Raw genomic sequence first — 21,049 nt, forward strand, 5'->3', positions numbered from 1 at the left:
GCGCTTCTTTACAACAACCCACCATCTCTCAGACATTGGAGCGGCGGCAGAAATACACTGCTAACCACCCACACGCGCAAGCCTTGAACGCCAACATCGCTAAACTGCTGGCCCAGGAGATGTTGGCGTTCCGGCTTGTTGAAACTCCCGCCTTCCTGGACCTGATGGCAACTGCGGCACCTCGCTATGCCGTCCCTAGCCGTCACTACTTCTCCCGGTGTGCCGTCCCCGCCTTGCACCAGCACGTGTCACTCAACATCAGGCGGGCCCTTAGTTCCGCGCTTTGCACAAAGGTCCACTTGACCACCGACGCGTGGACAAGTGCATGCGGACAGGGACGCTACATTTCACTGACGGCACACTGGGTGAATGTAGTTGAGGCTGGGACTGCTTCCCAAACTGGCCCGGTGTACCTCGTCTCCCCGCCTAACATTCCTGGCAGGGACACGAGAAGAACACCCCCCTCCTCCTCCTCCTCTACCGCCTCCTCCTCTGCCACCGCCTCCTCCTCCGCCACCGCCTCCTCCTCCGCTGTTAGATTGACCCCAGCTACGAGTTGGAAACGTTGCAGCACTGGCGTTGGTAGACGTCAGCAGGCTGTGCTGAAGCTGATCAGCTTGGGGGACAGACAGCACACTGCCTCCGAGGTGAGGGATGCCCTCCTCGATGAGACGGCAATATGGTTTGAGCCGCTGCACCTGGGCCCAGGCATGGTCGTTTGTGATAACGGCCGGAACCTGGTAGCAGCTCTGGAGATTGCCGGACTCCAACATGTTCCATGCCTGGCCCACGTCTTCAACCTAGTGGTGCAACGTTTCCTAAAGAGCTACCCCAATGTTCCAGAGCTACTGGTGAAAGTGCGGCGCATGTGCGCCCACTTTCGCAAGTCGACAGTAGCCGCTGCTAGCTTAAAATCTCTCCAGCAACGCCTGCATGTGCCACAACACCGGCTTTTGTGCGACGTCCCCACACGCTGGAACTCAACGTTTCAGATGTTGAATAGAGTGGTTGAGCAGCAGAGACCTTTGATGGAATACCAGCTACAAAACCCTAGGGTGCCACAAAGTCAGCTGCCTCAGTTTCACATCCATGAGTGGCCATGGATGAGAGACCTTTGTGACATCCTACGGGTCTTTGAGGAGTCCACAAGGAGGGTGAGCTCTGAGGATGCGATGGTGAGCCTTACAATCCCGCTCTTGTGTGTTCTGAGAGAATCCCTGATTGACATCAGGGATAACTCAGATCACACAGAGGAGTTAGGGATAGCTTCCGATCTGTCACAGCTGGAGAGTAGGTCCACACATCTGTCCGCTTCACTGCGTTTAATGGAGGAGGAGGAGGAGGAGGAAGAAGAGTTGTCCGATGATGTGATGGTGATACAGGAGGCTTCCGGGCAACTTCGAATCGTCCCACTGTTGCAGCGCGGATGGGTAGACATGGAGGATGAGGAGGAAATGGAGATTGAACTTTCCGGTGGGGCCAGAGGAGTCATGCCAACTAACACTGTGGCAGACATGGCTGAGTTCATGTTGGGGTGCTTTACAACCGACAAGCGTATTGTCAAAATCATGGAGGACAACCAGTACTGGATCTTTGCTATTCTTGACCCCCGGTATAAAAACAACATCTCGTCTTTTATTCCGGTAGAGGGGAGGGCCAATCGCATCAATGCTTGCCACAGGCAATTGGTGCAGAATATAATGGAGATGTTTCCAGCATGTGACGTTGGCGGCAGGGAGGGCAGTTCCTCCAGTAGGCAACCAAGTTCTCACCGGTCCACACAAACGAGGGGCACACTGTCTAAGGTCTGGGACACCTTGATGGCACCCCCTCGCCAAAGTGCCGCCACGGAGGGTCCTAGTGTCACCAGGCGTGAGAAGTATAGGCGCATGTTGCGGGAATACCTTTCCGACCACAGCCCTGTCCTCTCCGACCCCTCTGCGCCCTACACGTATTGGGTGTCGAAGTTGGACCTGTGGCTTGAACTTGCCCTATATGCCTTGGAGGTGCTGTCCTGTCCTGCCGCCAGCGTCCTATCTGAGAGGGTGTTCAGTGCAGCCGGTGGCATCATCACTGACAAGCGCACCCGTCTGTCAGCTGAGAGTGCCGACTGGCTCACTTTGATAAAAATGAACCACCACTGGATAGAGCCTTCATTTTTGTGCCCACCTGTGTAAAGCACCCCAACATGAAACTCCATGTCTGTACTCAACCTCTCCAATTCCTCCGCATCCTCATACTCATCCACCATAAGCGTTGCACAATTCTGCTAATACTAGGCTCCCTCCACCCTGATTTCCCCCAACTCTGCTGGTTAGAGGCTCCCTCCACCCTGATTTCCACCAACTCTGCTGGTTAGAGGCTCCCTCCACCCTGCTTTCCCACAACTCTGCTGGTTAGAGGCTCCCTCCACCCTGCTTTCCCACAACTCTGCTGGTTAGAGGCTCCCTCCACCCTGCTTTCCCACAACTCTGCTGGTTAGAGGCTCCCTCCACCCTGATTTCCACCAACTCTGCTGGTTAGAGGCTCCCTCCACCCTGCTTTCCCACAACTCTGCTGGTTAGAGGCTCCCTCCACCATGAATTGGTCCAAACTGGGCTGTTTAGAGGCTCCCTCCACCATGAATTGGTCCAAACTGGGCTGTTTAGAGGCTCCCTCCACCATGAATTGGTCCAAACTGGGGTTTTTAGAGGCTCCCTCCACCATGAATTGGTCCAAACTGGGCTGGTTAGAGACTCCCTCCACCATGAATTTGCCCAAACTGGGCTGTTTAGAGGCTCCCTCCACCATGAATTTGCCCAAACTGGGCTGTTTAGAGGCTCCCTCCACCATGAATTGGTCCAAACTGGGGTTTTTAGAGGCTCCCTCCACCATGAATTGGTCCAAACTGGGGTTTTTAGAGGCTCCCTCCACAATGAATTGGTCCAAACTGGGGTCTTTAGAGGCTCCCTCCACCATGAATTGGTCCAAACTGGGCTGGTTAGAGGCTCCCTCCACCATGAATTTGCCCAAACTGGGCTGTTTAGAGGCTCCCTCCACCATGAATTTGCCCAAACTGGGCTGTTTTGAGGCTCCCTCCACCATGAATTGGTCCAAACTGGGGTTTTTAGAGGCTCCCTCCACCATGAATTGGTCCAAACTGGGCTGTTTAGAGGCTCCCTCCACCATGAATTGGTCCAAACTGGGGTTTTTAGAGGCTCCCTCCACCATGAATTGGTCCAAACTGGGGTTTTTAGAGGCTCCCTCCACCATGAATTTGCCCAAACTGGGCTGTTTAGAGGCTCCCTCCACCATGAATTGGTCCAAACTGAGGTTTTTAGAGGCTCCCTCCACCATGAATTGGTCCAAACTGGGCTGGTTAGAGGCTCCCTCCACCATGAATTTGCCCAAACTGGGCTGTTTAGAGGCTCCCTCCACCATGAATTTGCCCAAACTGGGCTGTTTAGAGGCTCCCTCCACCATGAATTGGTCCAAACTGGGGTTTTTAGAGGCTCCCTCCACCATGAATTGGTCCAAACTGGGCTGGTTAGAGGCTCCCTCCACCATGAATTTGCCCAAACTGGGCTGTTTAGAGGCTCCCTCCACCATGAATTTGCCCAAACTGGGCTGTTTAGAGGCTCCCTCCACCATGAATTGGTCCAAACTGGGGTTTTTAGAGGCTCCCTCCACCATGAATTGGTCCAAACTGGGGTTTTTAGAGGCTCCCTCCACCATGAATTGGTCCAAACTGGGCTGGTTAGAGGCTCCCTCCACCATGAATTTGCCCAAACTGGGCTGTTTAGAGGCTCCCTCCACCATGAATTTGCCCAAACTGGGCTGTTTAGAGGCTCCCTCCACCATGAATTGGTCCAAACTGGGGTTTTTAGAGGCTCCCTCCACCATGAATTGGTCCAAACTGGGGTTTTTAGAGGCTCCCTCCACCATGAATTGGTCCAAACTGGGCTGGTTAGAGGCTCCCTCCACCATGAATTTGCCCAAACTGGGGTTTTTAGAGGCTCCCTCCACCATGAATTTGCCCAAACTGGGCTGTTTAGAGGCTCCCTCCACCATGAATTGGTCCAAACTGGGGTTTTTAGAGGCTCCCTCCACCATGAATTGGTCCAAACTGGGCTGGTTAGAGGCTCCCTCCACCATGAATTTGCCCAAACTGGGCTGTTTAGAGGCTCCCTCCACCATGAATTTGCCCAAACTGGGCTGTTTAGAGGCTCCCTCCACCATGAATTGGTCCAAACTGGGGTTTTTAGAGGCTCCCCCCACCATGAATTGGTCCAAACTGGGCTGTTTAGAGGCTCCCTCCGCCATGAATTGGTCCAAACTGGGGTTTTTAGAGGCTCCCTCCACCATGAATTGGTCCAAACTGGGGTTTTTAGAGGCTCCCTCCACCATGAATTGGTCCAAACTAGGGTTTTTATAGGCTCCCTCCACCATGAATTGGTCCAAACTGGGGTTTTTAGAGGCTCCCTCCACCATGAATTGGTCCAAACTGGGGTTTTTAGAGGCTCCCTCCACCATGAATTTGACCCAACTCTGCTGGTTAGAGGCTCAATCCACCCTGATTTTCAAAACAAATGTTGGTGCCAACCTCAACTTACTACAAGGGCCAAATTCACTGCTGGTGACAAGCTCTCCTCACTGCAAGTGCCAAATACACATGTTTCAAGGTGTTTTCCTACTGTCAGAGAGGTGGTATTGAGTGTGTAAAGTGTGTAGTTGTTAGGCTGTGATGTTGGGGTAATAGAGGGTCTTTGGTGTGTTAGATGCCCCCAGACATGCTTCCCCTGCTGTCCCAGTGTCATTCCAGAGGTGTTGGCATCATTTCCTGGGGTGTCATAGTGGACTTGGTGACCCTCCAGACACGGATTTGGGTTTCCCCCTTAACGAGTATCTGTTCCCCATAGACTATAATGGGGTTCGAAACCCGTTCGAACACACGAACATTGAGCGGCTGTTCGAATCGAATTTCGAACCTCGAACATTTTAGTGTTTGCTCATCTCTATTTTTTATCTGATATGATTGTTCAATGTTTCCTATATATTTTATGCTACACTCAAAAATTCTATAAGCTTCATTAAACAACAGACTGACTATTGCAATAACAATGCTACAGATCCATATATTTGGGTGAAATGATCATTAATCCATAAAATATTTACCCTTTTTGTATGGGTCCTACAATATTTACTTCATATTTGACTTTGAAATTAAATGCGTATGACACCCCTGCAGCAATTATTGTCTAAAAATAAAAAGAGTGGGAGATTTTATATGAGATATATCACCATAAACATAATGCATCATTAAGAAAAATTACACAACATATTGTTATCTAAACTGTAGGTCCACCTCATAATGTTTTTCGATAAACAGTAAACCTAAACGTCATGTTATGATCTTATTGTTTTTTGGAGTTTTATTTGTTTAGTGCGGACTCATCCCGCAGTCAAGGATGAAAAAATGTTTTGGTTGTTTGGCAGACTAGCTTGGTTGTCTTATCCATTCTCTAACTGGCTGGTATCAGCTCTCAAGGGGTAATCCGCAATACAAGCCATATTGTTATGCAGTAAACAATACATATCCGCTATTTTTGTTGTTATGTGTATTCTTTTGTGTCAAATAACATGCACTGCCTATGTCAGGCAACAAACATATTTCCATTACTCACCATTATGATTTCTATAGGAATTGGCACTCGCAGTTTAGATTTGTAACGATTGTTAAGTTCTTTCACAATATACACACAAATCATTACGATAATTGCTATAACAAGATCAGCAATATTGGTTTTAGTTATTTGAGTAAATATACTCTCCAGGACCTAAAACAATAGAAAATAGGTTAATAACTGGTAGTGTGAAAGAGGTCCAATGTAAAGAATTTAGAAGACAATTGCATATTTTCAGTTTTTACTTCTAATTTTTTATAACTATGTTATGGTAACAGTTATGACAAAAGTAGATGAGAAAACTGCAATCCAATAGTTATTGTATATTGCACACACATCGAACACATATGAAGATTCACCTAAAGTACATATAAGGCTGGATTCACATCTGCAGGAGACTCCACCGCAGATTCTGCTTAAAATTGGCATAGTCCTCCTTGCAGGAATCTGCAACTCCAATGCAGATGTGAATCCAGCCTCAGTAAAAAAGACTTTTTCATCTGCTCTTTATAAACTAACTGATAATAATGCAGTCCTGTAAAACTTACATAAAAATTAGCAAGTGGCCCACTAATTGAACTGACTTTAAGACCAAAAATATATTTCAGTTGTGATATGACAACTTCAATGGCGGCAGCAGTGGTGAAGCCATTTATTAAAGGCTCTGATAAGTATATGACAATGAATCCAATGCGAAGAAGTCCCAAAGCCAGCTAGAAAAGAAAAAAAATATTGTCATTCACTATCATTCAGTCATATAGCCAAAGCATTTTACTGATTAATCACAAATGTTTGTGATTTTTAAAACTAGGTATCTAAAGTATTCAGTTTCATGTATTATGTGTTACTTAGATAGATAGATAGATAGATAGATAGATAGATAGATAGATAGATAGATAGATAGATATTGGACAATTATGACCTAAATCAAAATCCTAATTAATCTGCATTTTACCTTGATTAAACTTAATGGCGATTATTTAGGTCATGCCCCTTTTAAAGTATGAGTATGTGTTGGTTCTCATGCTTTTGTAATGCATAGATGTATTACAATGCCATGTGACCCATGTGCCATGTGACCATGAGAATCAATCACAGGCCTCAGCAGCCCCTCATGTCAGAAGACCGGAAGAGAACAGGGAGTCGTGCTGGAGCCCAGGAAAGGTGAGTAACACTGTTACCTATGTTTGATCAACTCCCCCGAAGCTCCACTTTTTAAACTCTAAGGTCTGACCCAGAGTATAATAATAGCAGTTTTGGTTCAAACATATTTGGTCCAAATGATACTTCAGGTGGAACTTAACGGATATTATAATAATCAAACCACAATAACTGTTGTGAACAAAATCACTTTGGTTATCCAAGTTTGGTTTGGTTTCGATTATTTTTCGATTAATCATCCAGCCGTATTAAATAGATAGACAGATAGACATATAGATATGATATACATAAGAGCATTTCCAAGGTAACAACATGCTTTGTCCAGGAATTAATGAATTGTAAGTCTTTCTGTCAAGCATTTCTTGACCTTTATTGTCATGGTGGTATTAGCGCAGGCTTTTCAGCACAAAAATAAGCTTATGCATAATATTACTTTAGAAAACAATTAAGTTCTAAAAACTACACAGACCTGGATGATTCCAACTAAAAATGTCAGCGATGCTGCCACAATTATTCGTTGTTCATTTAGCAAATCTTCATTGGTAGTATTAGTAGAATTAGAATTGATGTTGATTGTAGTACTGTCAGGAACAAGACTAGCTACCACTGAGCCAACCATCAGGCTTACAACAGGGAAAGGACCTACAAAAAATATCTGGATATTTTAAAAACAGAAATCCTTAGCCTCTAGAATTTATCATTAAAATGATTTTATACTTACAACTTACCAGCTGAAATATGCTTGGAAGTCCCTAAGAAAAAATATACCACAACTGGGAAGAAGGAGGTATATAATCCATAACCAGGAGACACATTGGCAAGGAGAGCATATGCCAGACCTGAAATTAACAATGGAATTATAATTTCTGACAAAATGAACTCTTCAATTCCATAAGTAGTTCAATTGAAAAGAAGAATTTTATAAAGCTAGTCCATCCATATGTGGCTAGTGGGGGTTTGACCTCTGCACCCCCTCCTATCAGTGGTATGAAGTGGCTGAGTTACAAAGTAAGTGCTGTGGCCTCTTCACATTTGGCACAATGGCCCTTCCATACATGAAACCTTTGCCTGGTACTGCAGGGATGCGGGGTAGACTAGGGTAGGCACCCGTCTAGGGTGTCATCCCCCAGAAAAGAATGCGTGACGCAATAAAAAACATGACGCAATAGTATATTAAAAAAACACATAGGTTCAACATCTCTCCATTAATTATCTGTTCCTGTGCACCACAGAAGCCTGAAGATATGAAATGATATACGTGCGCCTGCACTATAGCTGTCATGCTGGAGGGGAAAGGGTCACACCTAGGCTCCGAATTTTGTTCGCTTTTAATACTTAGCCCTGCAATATTTTGTCACACTGTGCATACAGTTAATGCTCAGTTCAGTAATAGCACGTCACTGAGCTGTGCCTGCTAGATCATTTCCGGCTTCTGGCGGTATAATATTAGCTAACTTTAAGAATCAGAAAATTCTTAAAGAAAAGATTAACCTCTCAGACACTGTGGTTAATGTAGATTATGGTAGCTGAACGGATAGAGCATGGGGGTGTTAACTTTGTGCATCACCCTAACAATGTTAATATTGTGAGTACCAATGACTACCATCAAAGCATCTGGAACTAGTTTTTACTGCACTTTTTGTGTTTGGGACTTTGATGCTTCATTCCCCTGATGAACTTGGGACAGATTAAGATGCCCCTGGGGAAACATGTCGGGCGCAAAAAGAATTCCCATTTATAATATTTACGGCGATGCAACTCTATCGATATGTAGGGCACTGTGAGTGTCAAAGCTCAGCAATGCAGAGGCTGGGAGACATGTTTGGTCAGCAGCCCCATATTGTCCAACTATTTTTGTGATATATAGCCAGTAGTGACTGTCAACTAATATCAGTGACCAATTTGGGCTAATTCAGGCCAGTTTGGTACTGAACAGTATGATGTTGCGGAAAAGTCTAGAAGAAAGATTTATCTAGACTTTACAAAAACACAAAGAAAGGCGACATTGTTGCAATATTGTAAGTTGTATTGCTCCGGCATTTTTTATATATTCTCAGGATCTTTTAAACAGATATCAATAAAAGTTGTGCTTTAATATTTTCTATTGATACTATCCATTGTTGAAACTGTTATTTAGCACCAAACTATGGTCTTACCCTAAGGAACAAAAGTGTCAACAATTAATGACAATGATGCTGTGCTGACTAGTATACATATGAATAGAAATGGTTCTCAGTATCTAAGCAGGTGTTTGTAACAACATTCTTTGTGGGATATCTATATATGCACTGGTAAACTCACCTTGCAGCACAGCAACAAGCCCTGTAGTAACTCCAGAAATGATATCACTGAGAATCCATTCCTTGAATCGATACGTAGGAAGCCATGAAATAATAGGGAAAAAAGATATTGCAATTGCTTTTGCTTTCTTTGAGGAACAGCTGCAAGTAAATGTAGAACATTTATGTTATGAGATATAAAGAATATCTAAATATTAATGTTACGTAGACAAGGAAAAAAAAAGTCAGATATATTCTAAATAATATTTAGATAGATAGCTAGATAGATGGTTTGTTTATGTATATTTTGTAAAGTATATTACATTATATGAAAACTAAGCATTAAACATATTTTGGCATAGTTCAATCTTCATAATAATGTAAAATGAGTTAGCAATGTATTAACTACAAGTGGTTAGCACTGCAGCCTTATAATACTGGAATCCTAGGTTTGCATCTGACCAAAGACAACATCTGCCAGGAATTTGTATGTTCTCCCTGTGTTTGCGTGGGTTTCCTCCAGGTACTCCAGCTTTCTCCCACCCTCCAATGACATACTTATAGGGAATGTAGATTGTCATCTCTATATGGGACAGTGATTTACAATGTCTGTAAAGCACTGCGGAATATGATGGCACTATATTAGTAAGAAAAGTAAATAAATAACTTTATGAATACAACTTTTAGATAAGGTGGCTGTGGAAAAAATGTTATACTACATACATGGAATAAAGCTCTATAGAAAATATCAACTGCAACCTGAATGAAAAATAGCCATAATGAGAAAAACCTGGCCAGCATCTATACTTAGGCAATGTGTTCTATTCAGAGGTCCCTTAGCTGGTGTCAATGGATCAAATACGTCTGGTGAAAATATTTTATACTTTTTCAATAGAATGGTAAAAAAATGCCTGATGAATTTATGCATTGCCAACTTTTGACCTTTGCAAGGATCAAAAGAAACTGATATTGAGCAGACAATTACTTCTCATTCCTCCCTGGTTTTGTATTCACACAATTACAGTGTTACTTTCGGACTTTCTTGGCTTAGATAGCATATTTACGCTAGGTTCACACCTGCATTCAGAGTTCCATGCAGGAGGTCCTCTTGGGGACCCCCCAAACAGAAACCTAAGCTGCTTAAAAAAGCAGTTACGCTCAGAAGCCCGTGGACTCCATAGACTATTATAGGGTCCAGTGGGTTTCCAGAAAAATGGAGAGAGAAGTCCTGCTTGCATTCAGAACAACTAATAAGCCAAGATAACTGTCGTATTAAACAAAATAACTATTGTATTAAACTGGTTCTCATTGATTTACCATGAACACGAAATTAAAAACTGAAAAAAAGATATTATTTGGTGTTGGACCTGAACTCCTGACACTCACCATCTACTGTGTTTCCCCTAAAATAAGTCATTCACTAAAAAATAAGACATAGCGAAGGTTTTGTTGAATTGCCTAACATAAGGCACCCCCGAAAGTAAGACATAGTAGTTTGAAAGCATGTGCTCCCTCTGGTGGCCACAAGCTGCCATACCATCCCTGCTGTACAAGTGGTCCAGGGAGATTGCTACTGTACCATACAGTCTCCAGGCAGTGTGTGGGAGCCGTACTGTACCATACTGTACTTTAGAGAACTTATTTTTTGTGGCCCTGTATATTAGTCAGGTAAACAGTGGATCCAAAAATAGCATCCCAAAATGCTGTACCGGTATCAGTCAGATTTAACCAATTCCCAACATCCACTGTACTACCAGTACCGGTAGTACAGCGGATGTCGGGTGTTTAACTATGGCAGCCACCCGGGAGTCAGGCGGCCGCCATAGCCGCCTGGTGTCTGCTGTATCATACAGCAGACACCATCTGTTAATGCCCATGGTCATTGCCCACTAACCCTTTTGGTGCCTCTGTCAAAGCTGACCGAGGCGCCATTTTCCCGGTGGCACATGGGCGCCTCCATTTTGCCGGTGATCGCTGGCATCTGGAGCAAGCTCCAGGACTGATGTCACGTTGGCATGACTGCCGGGAGCCTTGTAAAGGCTCCCAGACCTGTCTGCAGTGATTTTCTTTTGCAGACTGCTCTATGCAGCCTGCAAAAGAATGACGATTTTTTTGCAATGTATTGCAATGTGCATTAGCATTGTAATGCATTGCATTAGTGATCAGACCTCCTGGGGTTCAAGACACCTAGGGGGTCTAATACATGCAAAAAATACTGTGAAACACCTACAATTTAGGTATCCCTGTGTCCGAAGATGCCCGCTCTACAAATCTATAAAAATTTTCCTGTACGGTAAACGGTAAAAAATAAGACATCCCCTGAAAATAAGATGTAGCGCATCTTTGGGAGAAAAAATTAATATAAGACACTGTCTTATTTTCGGGGAAACAGGGTAACATCATTCAAAGATAATTCCATCACATGAATTTACCTTACTGTATTTGAATTAAGCAAAAGATTTATTAAGGTATTTATAATGTATTTGACAGTCATTTAGTACTTTGTGGTCTTACACTAATATTGTAAAATTATAAACTTCACATTTTTTCTATATCAATCTGCGCTAAATATCACATATAAAAAAATGTGAACAGAATTCAAGAAATTTTTGCAAATTTATTAAAACGGAAAATGGGGCACAATCTGAAGCAAATTGGGGGGAAGATCAGAAGTAATGTCAGGAAATATTATTTCACTGAAAGTAGCAGTAAGAGAATTTAAACTTACCTGGGATAAAGACAAGTCTATCTTAAGATAAAAATCTAATAAGGGCAGACTAGATGGAACATATGGTCTTTTTCTGCCATTGATCTATGTTTTTATGGTGATTGGGGTAAATTCAGTTGATTTGGCATGATTTGAAAATGCACACTTTCCTCTATATGATTTCACAGCTGACAATGCATGTCAGAGCAAAAACCAAGCAATGAGGAGGGAAACTCTGCCAGTGGAACAGAGAGACAGTATTGTGTGGATGAACATTTTTGGAGACGGGTCCAAAAATTTTGCTGCACTGAAAATTTTCAAGAGCTGAGTGACCTCCATAATTCTGAAATGGAAGAAGTATGAAACAACCAGGCCTCTTTCTAGAGCTGGCAGCCCCACTAAACTAAGTAATCAGGGTAAAAGGGCCTTAGTATGAGAGGTGACCAAAAATGTAATGGTCACTTTAGCTATATCCAAAGATCCTATGTGCAGATATCTTCCAGAAAGTCAAAACATTCCACCAATCTGGGCTTTATGGCAAAATATCCAGAAAGAAGACTCTCTTCAGTAAAAGACATGTGAAAGCCCACCTGGAGTTTGCATAAAAGCACCTACAAGCCTCTCAAGAGTGAGAGAAACAAGTTTCTCTGGTCTGTTGAAACAAAGATTGAACTTTTTGGCCTCAATAAGTGCCTTGTCTGTTGGAAACCAGATCCAGAATGAAATCCTGATCTGGAGTGTTCTGGATCGCACACTGGGCTGAAAGTTGGATTTCCAACAAGAAAATTACCCTAAGCATACAGTCAAAACAACCCAGGAGTTGCTTAGGAGCCACTCATTGTATATCCTTGAGTGGCACAGTAAAAGCCACAGTTGCTCAGTGGTTAGCACTGGTGCCTTGCAGCACTGGAGTCTTAGGTTTGATTCCAAAAACAACATATGCAAAGAGTTGTTATGTTCTCTCCATGTTTGTATGGGTTTCTCCATACTGATAGGGAATATTATGAGCCATTTATGGGATAGTGACTGATAATGTCTGTAAAGCGCTATGGAATAACATGGAGCTATAAAAATAAGAGAAATAAAATAAAACAAAGTCCTGACTTGAAACTCAATCAAACAAGTCTAGAGAGACTGAAAATGATCCCCATGTTTCCCTTCCAACCTAACACAGCTTAAGGGCCCCTTCACACGGAAGATACGCTGGCTGATTCTGAACGTGTAAACATTCCGAATCAATGGCGTTTAAAACAGATCCCATTGCTTTCTATGGGATCCGGCATACGTGCACTCCCCATAGAAATGAATGGGCTGCTTTTTTTCCATTCATTTCTATGGGGAGCGCACGTATGCTGGCTCCCATAGAAAGCAATGGGATCTGTTTTAAACGCCGCTTTACACGTTTACACGTTCAGAATCAGCCAGCGTATTCTCCGTGTGAAGGGTCCCTTAGAGATCTGCAGAAAATCCTCAAATCTAGGTGGCATTACAATCAAGAAGACTGGAGGTTGTAGTCACTGCCAACTAAGTCTGAATAAACGTTTTGTTAATGCAATATTTTAGTTTATCCTTTTCAATAAGTTAGCAAAAATTTCTAATATTCTGTTTTCACTTTATAAATATGGGGTATTGACTGCAGAATAATGGGGTAAACCTCAATTATTTCCTATTTTAGCTTAAGAATGTAACATAAAATGTGAAAAAGTGAAAGGGTCTGAAGACTTTCTGAATGCATTGTACATGTGGATTTTGGCACACATTTCACCTTTTGAATATCATGCTCAAAATCTACTTCATTTTCCTCAGAAATCTGTAAAGTATAAGAGTAAGTTCACACGGGGTTACGGCCCCAAAATCCCGACCAATAAGATGGTTCCCATTGAAATCAATGGGAGTCGGTCAGTTTTTTTTTCCGTGAGCTGTTTCTTCTGGCTCCCGGAAAAAAAGAAGCAAGATGCTCATTCTTCCGGCCGTTTCGCCTCGCGATTTGGCCTGAAAACACTCCCTCCTCCCGACTAGGCCCATTCATTGGGCCTAATCCGGAGCGGAGTGCTTGACTGGATGCCGGTGTAGTTCACTGGCATTCAGTCGCGGCTACCCATCTTTTGGTCCGGAATCTAAGGTGGCCTCCGCTTCAGGTTCCGGACCAAAAGACCCCGTGTGAACCCGACCTAAGACATACTTGAAACAAAACCAGTTCAGTTGACAAGTCATAAATCTGGTTTCTCACATTTCGCAAACCAATTACCCCGCCTGTATTTAATTTTATTTAAACAGGCGACACCTTCTTATTTATCTGTATAGAGGTAACATATTATGCATGAAATTACTCAAAAGTTATTCTGGTAATATGAGTCATAAATTCAAGTGTAAAACTAAGTACAACCTCATTGAATTCTATGGTTTTACCTATCAGGACATAATATAATACAAACATGTGGTCTTGAGAAGGTCTTAATATCGGATAAATACAACCTCAGATAAAAATAGCTTGTAGAGGTGCCTTAAGCACCAAGTAGTAATAGTTTCCTGTATGACTATCAGTCTCTCACAATGTTTTGGAGGAATTTTTTTTACAATTCGTCTTTACAATGTTGCTTTTTCATTGTGGTTTGTAACTATTTATTTATATAAAGATCTATTAGACTGCTTTCACACAGAGTAACACTCCGCTCATTCTGACACGTAAACACGTATCAGAGTAAGCGCTGTAAAACAGAATCCCATTGACTTCAATGGGTTCTGTCTTACGCGCGCTACCCATTGAACTCAATGGGAGGCTTTTTTACCTATTGCTTTCAATGTGATTGCTTTTTTGTAAGCAATAGCTAAAAAAGCCTCCCATTGAGTTCAATGGGTAGCGCGCGTAAGACAGAATCCATTGAAGTCAATGGGATTCTGTTTTACAGTACTCACTCTGACACGTGTTTACGTGTCAGAATGACCGGAGCGTTATTCCGTGTGAAAGCAGCCTTAGAGTCCAACAACAGCATCTCATTTGGGTACTACTCTAAACTCCAAGGCTTCCTCAAGGCCTCCTCTCCAAGCAAGTCATATTTATTCAGTTTTGTACTTAATGAATTGTCATAAAGTTGAACATTTAACATGCTAACTGTGGCCTTTAAAGTTTTGGCATTGCATGATGTGACCGTGGGGTGAGGTTCCTGGGATTTTCACTCCTGGCTATATGGAATATTTCTGTGAATAATCTACCTCACTATAGAATGATGGGCTTAAAAACATTTGGAAATGGCATTATAATGCTTTCTAGGTTGATGGGTAACAGCAGTGCCTTCTCTAAGATGACTGATGGATCTCCTCCTAGGCATTATGTTAACAGACACCTCAATTTTCCAGACCAGCAAACTGCTAAAACTTCAGTTGATCACACTTGCTGTTGATCAAGTTAATAAAGAGTAGAGATGAGCGAGTAGTATTCGATCAAGTAGGTGTTCGATCGAATACTACGGTATTCGAAATACTCGTACTCGATCGAAGACTACTAGCTGTTCGAAGTTTAAGGTTCAATGCAGAACCAGCGTTGATTGGCAGAATGCTATACATTCTACCAATCAACGCTGGTTCTTCTCTTACCTTTCCAAAGTCTTCTCCTCGCTGCGTCCCCGCGTCTTCTTCCGGGTGGAATTCACTCTGCCTAGGCATCCGGCCTAGGCAGAGCCGACTGCGCGGGCATGCACGCACATACACGCGCATGCGCAGTCGGCTCTGCTCAGGCGTCGGGCTTGGGCAGAGCCGCACGCGCATGCGCAGTCGGCTCTGCCTAGGCCAGATGCCTAGGCAGAGTGAATTCCACCCGGAAGAGGATGCAGGGACCCTGCGCCAGGAGAAGACTTCAAGCAGAATCCAGCCCAACAGTCACTTGTGGACTTGGTAAGTATGATTTTATTGAATGTTGCCTACCCTTGAAACGAGCATTTCCCCCCATAGACTATAATGGGGTTCGAAATCCGTTCGAACAGTCGAACAGTGTGCGGCTGTTCGAATCAGATTTCGAACCTCAGACACTTTAGTGTTCGCTCATCTCTAATAAAGAGCATTTGGCTGCTACTTGCCCTCCTGATTCCTCTGAGAACAGTAAGGTTTCCTTAATGTTTCACATACTTCTGCGTTTTAGCCCACTTTTTTTTAACTAATAAGGACACTGCAGTTTGTGATGCATTATTGTTCATATGAGGTTGTATTTACCTAATTTTAAAACCATCTAAGGCTAAGGTCCCACGGGACGTTATAAAGAGCTAAAGCGCTGCGGGAAAAACCACGTCGGGAACGCATCACAGTTCTTCCCACAGCGTTTTGAACAGAAAGTTCACAGAGTTTTCCTCCGCTGACTTTCTGTTACCATTATATCCATGGGAAAGCCACCAGCGTTTCTGTAGATATAATTGATATAGTTACCATAAGTTCTGATAAGTATAACCATAGAATTCAAAGTTGCACTTTGTTTTTCCTTATGCCTTTATCTATGTATATCTAGATTTTATGACAATTATGTTTGTTCCTTTAGCACTCCCTTTTTCTGAAAAAAATAAGGAAATAAAGAGAAATCAGGAAATTCTGATCTCTAAGCATATAAAAAGTGAAGAAAGAACAAATTTGTCAACAAGTTTCCCCATAATAAAGGGAACGCTATGTAACGGTTTATGTAGAGAAGGAGGTAAAGGTCACGTTATTTATTACTGGTATCTATCAGGCCAGTCTCCGCATGTTTGCAGAGTGAAAAATTCCAAAGGTTAATGTGTTCATGCTCCAAGTGAACTACTCCCATAAGTGGTAAAGAATAGGTAGCTTATAGTTATCTATCAATTACTTATTGCTTGAACATTTCTTTTTAACATTAAAGGAGTCTTAGGGCGCATTCTCACGGAAAAAAATGGTGCTGAAAATTCCGCTAGTGGAAAAAATCAACCATTGAAATCACTGGGAGGCTTTTTTTCAGCGTGGAAAATTCCACACCAAATTCCTCGCTATTTTCCTCTGTGTGCATGGACCCTCAAGGTCCATGCACACAGAGGTTTTTTTTGCAAGGATTTTGTAGAGGAAAAAATCCACTTCAGGAATTAGGAAATGTTTTTTTCCCCAGCACAGAGTACAGACTTTGAAAAAACCGCTACCGGTTTTTGCAAAAACACAGTCAAAAACAGCAACAAAAACTGCGTCAAAAACCGCTAGTGATTTTTCTGCCTCCCATTGACTCCCATTAGTTTTTTCAGGTGGATTCTGCCTGACGAAAGGTCATGTCGCTTTTTTTCCACTAGTGGAAAAAATCCGCTAGCGGTAACAAAAAAGCTAATGGAATACATAGAACTCTATGGTGAGGCTTTTTTTTAGGTCGATTCTGATGCGGATTAAAGTGTCAAAATCCTCGCCAATACTCGTGGTCTTTGGCAAAAAATGCCTCAAAAAACGCCAGGCGGATTTTCCACCTCCCATTGACTTGCATTGATTTTTTTTCAGGTGGAAATGCCTGAAAAACGCTTAAAAAAACCTCAGAAAACGCCTCACGAATTTTCCAGATTTTCCTGGATTTTTCCTGACCAAATAAACCCATGTGAATGCAGCCTTAGGGTGCATTCACACTGAGTAAACGCTAGCTTATTCTGAACGTAAAACACGTTCAGAATAAGCGGCGTCTAAAGCAGCTCCATTCATTTCTATGGGAGCGGGGATACGAGCGCTCCCCATAGAAATGAATGGGCTGCTTCTTTCACTCCGTGCAGTCCCATTGAAGTGAATGGGGAGTGCCGGCGTATACGGCAAGCTCTGCTCATGCCGGAGCGTACACGCCGGCACTCCCCATTCACTTCAATGGGACTGCACGGAGTGAAAGAAGCAGCCCATTCATTTCTATGGGGAGCGCTCGTATCCCCGCTCCCATAGAAATGAATGGAGCTGCTTTAGACGCCGCTTATTCTGAACATGTTTTACGTTCAGAATAAGCTAGCGTTTACTCAGTGTGAATGCACCCTTAGGGTAATTTCACATGGGTTTTTTTGGTCCAGAGCCTGAGGCAGACCAAAAAACAGGTAGCACTGTACCGGCATCCAGTCGTGCACTCTGCTCCGGATTAGGCCCAATGAATGGGCCTATTCGGGAGGAGGGAGTGTCTTCAGGCCGAATTGTGAGGCGAAACGGGCTGAAGAATGAGTATCTTGCTTTGTTTCGGCTCCCAGAAAAAAGAACTGACCGGCTCCCATTGAAGTCTTTTTTTGGTCAGGATTTTTGAGGCGAATGCGGCCTCAAAATCCTGACCAAAAAACTCTGTGTGAACTTACCTTTAGGCTAAGGCCCCATGTTGCAGAAACGCAGCTTCTTTTGTTGTGGATTTTGCTGCGTTTTTGAGCCAAAGCCAAGAATGGCTACAAAAGCAATGGGACATATATGGGAAGCTTTTATACATCTCCCTTTTGCTCAATCCAATCTTGGCTTTGGCTCAAAAAACCGCAGCAAAATCTGCAACAAAAAAAGCTGCGTTTCAGCAACGTGGGGCCCCAGCCTTAGGGTGAGGACACACATTCAGGTTTTCTGATACAGTTTTGGAAGCCAAACACAGTTGTAAAAAGGACAACTGATACTCTTCCTCCAAGATCAAAATCCTGAACATGTGTTTTTACTCATGATGTGAAATTAAGGTCTTTTTTTAAATATCAGGGTTTTCTGCTTCAGTGGCTGTCATCCAAAACCAGGTTGATAACACAGAGCAGGCACAAATATTTCCACTCCTGGTTTTGGTTTAAAAACTCTGATACATAACACTGACTTGTGAATATGGCCTAAATGCGATTTGCCATAGTAATGTTCATAGTCTAGGCAGCAGTTTATTCATTTTGTCCAAAAGAGATTTAAATACAAAATTCTCATCTTACCTACAAGTCCTTTTTAGAAGATCTAGTGTTGAGGTGTGATGTCTTTCCACTATTTCATGGTCAGCAGTAAAGGAGTCCTCAGAATAAATTGGCCTTGCCACCAAATACTTATTTTCCACAGAGTCTTTCATTGTTACTTTATTTTATGCTTTTTAGATTAATTATAAGTGGATAAACTTCTTAAAATGTAATATTATCTGACAAACAGAAAAAAATATACATATTAATAATAAAATTAATAGCAAGATACAATATAAAATTGAAAAACAGAAGTCACGTCTTGACACTGAGTATCTACTTTTGGGCTAAAATAGGCCATACATTTTAGATTAGACCGCCATAATTTGTATGGAACAAACATTCATGAATCTCTCGTAAAGCCTACTGTTCCAAAACGCACAAACAACCACAAACATTTTGCCAAATATTTAACTACTCCAAAAATTTGAAAAATTAAAGGGGATGTCCAGGCTTTTTTTTTTTCTTTTTAATTAAGCCAAAGGTGAAAAAAATTATAAAAAAAACCTATACTTGTCCTGGTGATCCGGCATCTCCCAGCATGGTCTGGTCCCGCAGCTCTGTTTTTTCTTCCGGCAGAAATCCTAACCACATGTAACCATCAGCAACCTCAGAGAAGGACATGTGATCTCACTAGCTTTGACATCCTCAGGTCCCTTCCTTAGGCCACTGAGGATGATGGTCCTCATTGGTCACATGACCACTGAGGCCAATCAGTGACCTTAGCAGAAGGTAGATGGTACGCCACAGCCAATGAGGACTTCTGGCAAAAGAAGACAGTCAAGCAACAGCAGCAAACTGCACTGGGAGGACACCAAAGTATCAGGGACAGGTGAGTATGGCGGGGTGGGGGGGGGGGGGAGAAGGTTTCACCTCCCCCAGCTTAATTTAAGATAAATTAGCCTGGACAACCTCTTTAAGAGACAAAAGTTAATCAATACCAATAATGTAATGAAAGTAGGAAATGCCAGACATTTTGTGTCTGAGTGTTAGTTATACATGCATATGCCTACAATATATAAATCTCTCTCTGTCAGTCTAACCCATGGGAATAGGACTTATCTACAATTCCAAAACAGTTAGAAACAGGTGTGGTACTCTTTGTGGAAGAAAACAGTCTTGTTTTTATCTTGGACATCTCAATTGCTTCTTCATTGCAACAGTACAATTATGCTTAAAGGGAGTCTGTCACTGGGGAAGGCATATAAAACCAGCAACACCGTTACACAGGTCAAGGTCAAGCTGAATGTAACAACTTTGTCCTAATGAAAATTTGTGCCAGGATATTAGAGCATTGAGTGTTGCACAGCAGTCTGGAGAAATGAGCCACTTTCCATGGTCCAGATTGATCATTGTATAACGTGAAAAAAATGGATTCAAGGGTAAAAAGTATCACATTCAGGTGAGCCTGACCAAACTGTGTTGCTGGTGACAGACTCCCTTTAGATCCAATTTTGGTACACTGTTGCAAAAATTTGCGGCAGTAAAGAGATTTGTGCTTATGTAGTTAAGCCACAAAAGAATGGCTACATTTAGTACAATGTAGTAAACGTTTATCTTTAAAGAACAACATTTACGTTGTTTCCATATAAAATAATCATAATTAATATTATTAGAATTTAGTACTATATCATTCATAATAATTTAGTAGTGCATCGTTTAACATCAATTAACGGATAATATATTTAAGTCTTCATAGCTTCTAAATTTTATTACTTACCTTCTGGTGCATTCCAATAGAATGGTTTTAATGTTAACATGAAGCTCTGTGGGATGCCATTAGAAAGTGATTCCAAAACTGATTCATGTGTTCTTCTTGTAGGTTTATGAATTTCCTTGTAGCAATGATTAACTTCAATCAGCTACTTAACATGGGAGAAGATTTTGTAACCTTTGAGTCAGTAATCAATTCGAAGAATATTGATAAGACACTTTCTTCCAGCATTAATATCTTCATTTGTGAAACATTATTCTTTCCAGGACTGTTATTCAGAATAGCCTAGGAGTGAGTTATCTCAGAAACAAAACAATATAAACTTATATCTGATCAATCATTTATGCAGAAATGAAAATACAAATACAGTGATCCCTCAAGTTACAATAAGGTTAGGTTACAATAGAGTTTTTCTCTTTGGACTTTTTGCTCCAATTATACCTATAGGGAAACCACCAGCATTTCAGCAGGTATAGTTGACATGTTGCGATTTCCAAAAATGAATCAGTTTTGAAAATCGCAGCATTTTCACTGAGAGTATTTTTCTGCCATGAGTAGTTGAGATTCGCTTTGCAGGGACTATAAAATGCTGTGGCCTAAAACGAATAATAATAATGTTCAAT

General features: G+C 42.2%; 1 protein-coding gene across 1 annotated transcript in view; it reads right to left on the reverse strand.

Moving 5' to 3' along the window:
• LOC142203388 (chloride anion exchanger-like) overlaps positions 1-20,489 on the reverse strand; it is a 56,833-nt gene extending 36,344 nt beyond the window's left edge. The window contains exons 1-8 of the mRNA XM_075274066.1: positions 20,433-20,489; positions 18,695-18,891; positions 9,126-9,265; positions 7,553-7,663; positions 7,294-7,466; positions 6,212-6,376; positions 5,664-5,816; positions 5,155-5,237 (exon numbers count right to left, since the gene is read on the reverse strand). Of these exons, the coding sequence (XP_075130167.1) occupies positions 5,155-5,237; positions 5,664-5,816; positions 6,212-6,376; positions 7,294-7,466; positions 7,553-7,663; positions 9,126-9,265; positions 18,695-18,825 (956 nt within the window). The 5' untranslated portion in view covers positions 18,826-18,891; positions 20,433-20,489. The remainder of the gene's footprint in view (positions 1-5,154; positions 5,238-5,663; positions 5,817-6,211; positions 6,377-7,293; positions 7,467-7,552; positions 7,664-9,125; positions 9,266-18,694; positions 18,892-20,432) is intronic.
• Between the last annotated feature and the right edge of the window lie 560 nt (positions 20,490-21,049).

The sequence above is a fragment of the Leptodactylus fuscus genome, chromosome 5, assembly GCF_031893055.1.
Source record: "Leptodactylus fuscus isolate aLepFus1 chromosome 5, aLepFus1.hap2, whole genome shotgun sequence".
NCBI lineage: Eukaryota > Metazoa > Chordata > Amphibia > Anura > Leptodactylidae > Leptodactylus > Leptodactylus fuscus.